The 1,636-nt window shown below is 35.5% G+C and overlaps 1 protein-coding gene across 1 annotated transcript; it reads left to right on the forward strand.

The window, feature by feature from the left end:
• The first annotated feature begins 355 nt into the window (after positions 1–355).
• On the forward strand, positions 356–1,330 carry LOC127227338 (olfactory receptor 183). The gene has a single exon (XM_051191643.1). It carries the CDS (start codon positions 401–403, stop codon positions 1,328–1,330), a length of 930 nt encoding a protein of 309 aa, XP_051047600.1. The 5' UTR covers positions 356–400.
• The last annotated feature ends 306 nt before the right edge of the window (positions 1,331–1,636 follow it).

Genomic DNA, 1,636 nt, shown 5'->3' on the forward strand with positions numbered 1-1,636 from the left:
AACCATCCCACATCTTGTGAATCTTATTAGAAGTCTATTCCTTATGGATGCAGTACAAATTTCTTTACAAGGCACTACTTTTGTTATGTTCATGCATCACACCCAAGGCATAAATGTCCAGAGTGAGTGTGTTTCCCAATCCATGTATCACAAGCTTAGGAAGTCTTCCATTCACTCTTAGTCTATTACTGCTTACTCATTACCATGGGGAATCAAATGAAAAACATTGCCAATCTTAACTTGTAGATTATTCCTTCTATTGTAGTATTATGCAAACTGTAAGAAATGTGCAATACATTATCTCATCAGTAGAAGCTCATTCAATATCCATATAAATCCCTGCCAGTGATACCTGTGTTACATTTACTAAATCTAATTTCAGGAGACATTCAATGACGACATGAAGAAAGAAAATGAGACATTATGGACAGAATTTGTTCTCACAGGTCTCACATGCCAAACACAGTGGAAAATTCCTCTGTTCTTAGTGTTCTTGGTAATATACCTCATGACCATTATGGGGAACCTTGGTCTTATCACTCTTATCTGGAATGACCCTCGACTTCACATCCCCATGTACTTATTCCTCAGTAACTTAGCTTTTGTCGATACTTGGTTATCATCCACAGTGACACCAAAGATGCTATTAAATCTTTTGGACAAGGGAAAGGTGATTTCTGCCTCCGAATGCATGGTACAATTTTTTTCCTTTGCAATCAGTGTGACCACAGAATGTTTTCTCTTGGCAGCAATGGCCTATGATCGCTATGCAGCTATATGCAATCCTTTGCTTTATCCAGTAATAATGACCAACAGACTGTGCATTCGCCTATTGGCTTTGTCATTTTTAGGTGGCTTTCTTCATGCTGTAATTCATGAAAGCTTTTTATTCAGATTAACTTTCTGCAATTCGAACATACTTTATCACTTTTACTGTGATGTTATACCAATGTTAAAAATTTCTTGTACTGATCCTTCTTTGAATTATCTGATGATTTTCATTTTCTCTGGTTCAATACAAGTGTTTACTATTATGACTGTTCTTATCTCTTACACATTTGTTCTCTTTACAATTTTAAAAAAGAGGTCTGACAAGGGCATGAGGAAAGCCTTCTCCACCTGCGGAGCCCACCTCTTATCTGTGTCTTTGTACTATGGGCCTCTTCTCTTCATGTACGTGCACCCAGCGTCTTCAGAAGTAGATGATCAAGACATGATCCCCTCTGTATTTTACACAGTCATAATCCCTGTATTAAATCCAATTATCTACAGCCTCAGAAATAAGCAAGTCATAGATTCTTTGAAAAAAATGCTGAAAATAACAGTTTAGGTCTCATTAATATCTGTTAATTTTATTAAAAATCATAATATTGTGGAGAAATTTTTGATTTAATGTTTCAATTTCTTTCCTGATAACTTTCTTACTGAAATCTATTTTATATATATGATGAGAAGCTTTGATGATTCAATTTCACCATGTTTAATAAGTGCTTATGCTTCAATTGCACCGTGTTTAATAAGTGCTTATGCTTCTACTATTGTTCGTCAACACAAAATCCCACCTTCTCCTTCTTTCCAATCTTCATTTATGGTGGTAATGGTCTTCTCTCTTTGAGGTTTATCTCAAATATTACAG

Source organism: Phodopus roborovskii, unplaced genomic scaffold, assembly GCF_943737965.1.
Source record: "Phodopus roborovskii unplaced genomic scaffold, PHOROB, whole genome shotgun sequence".
NCBI classification, from domain to species: domain Eukaryota; kingdom Metazoa; phylum Chordata; class Mammalia; order Rodentia; family Cricetidae; genus Phodopus; species Phodopus roborovskii.

Coding starts and splice junctions, on each gene's coding strand:
- LOC127227338 (XM_051191643.1), top strand. CDS start 401: ATGAAGAAAGAAAATGAGACATTATGGACAGAATTTGTTCTCACAGGT.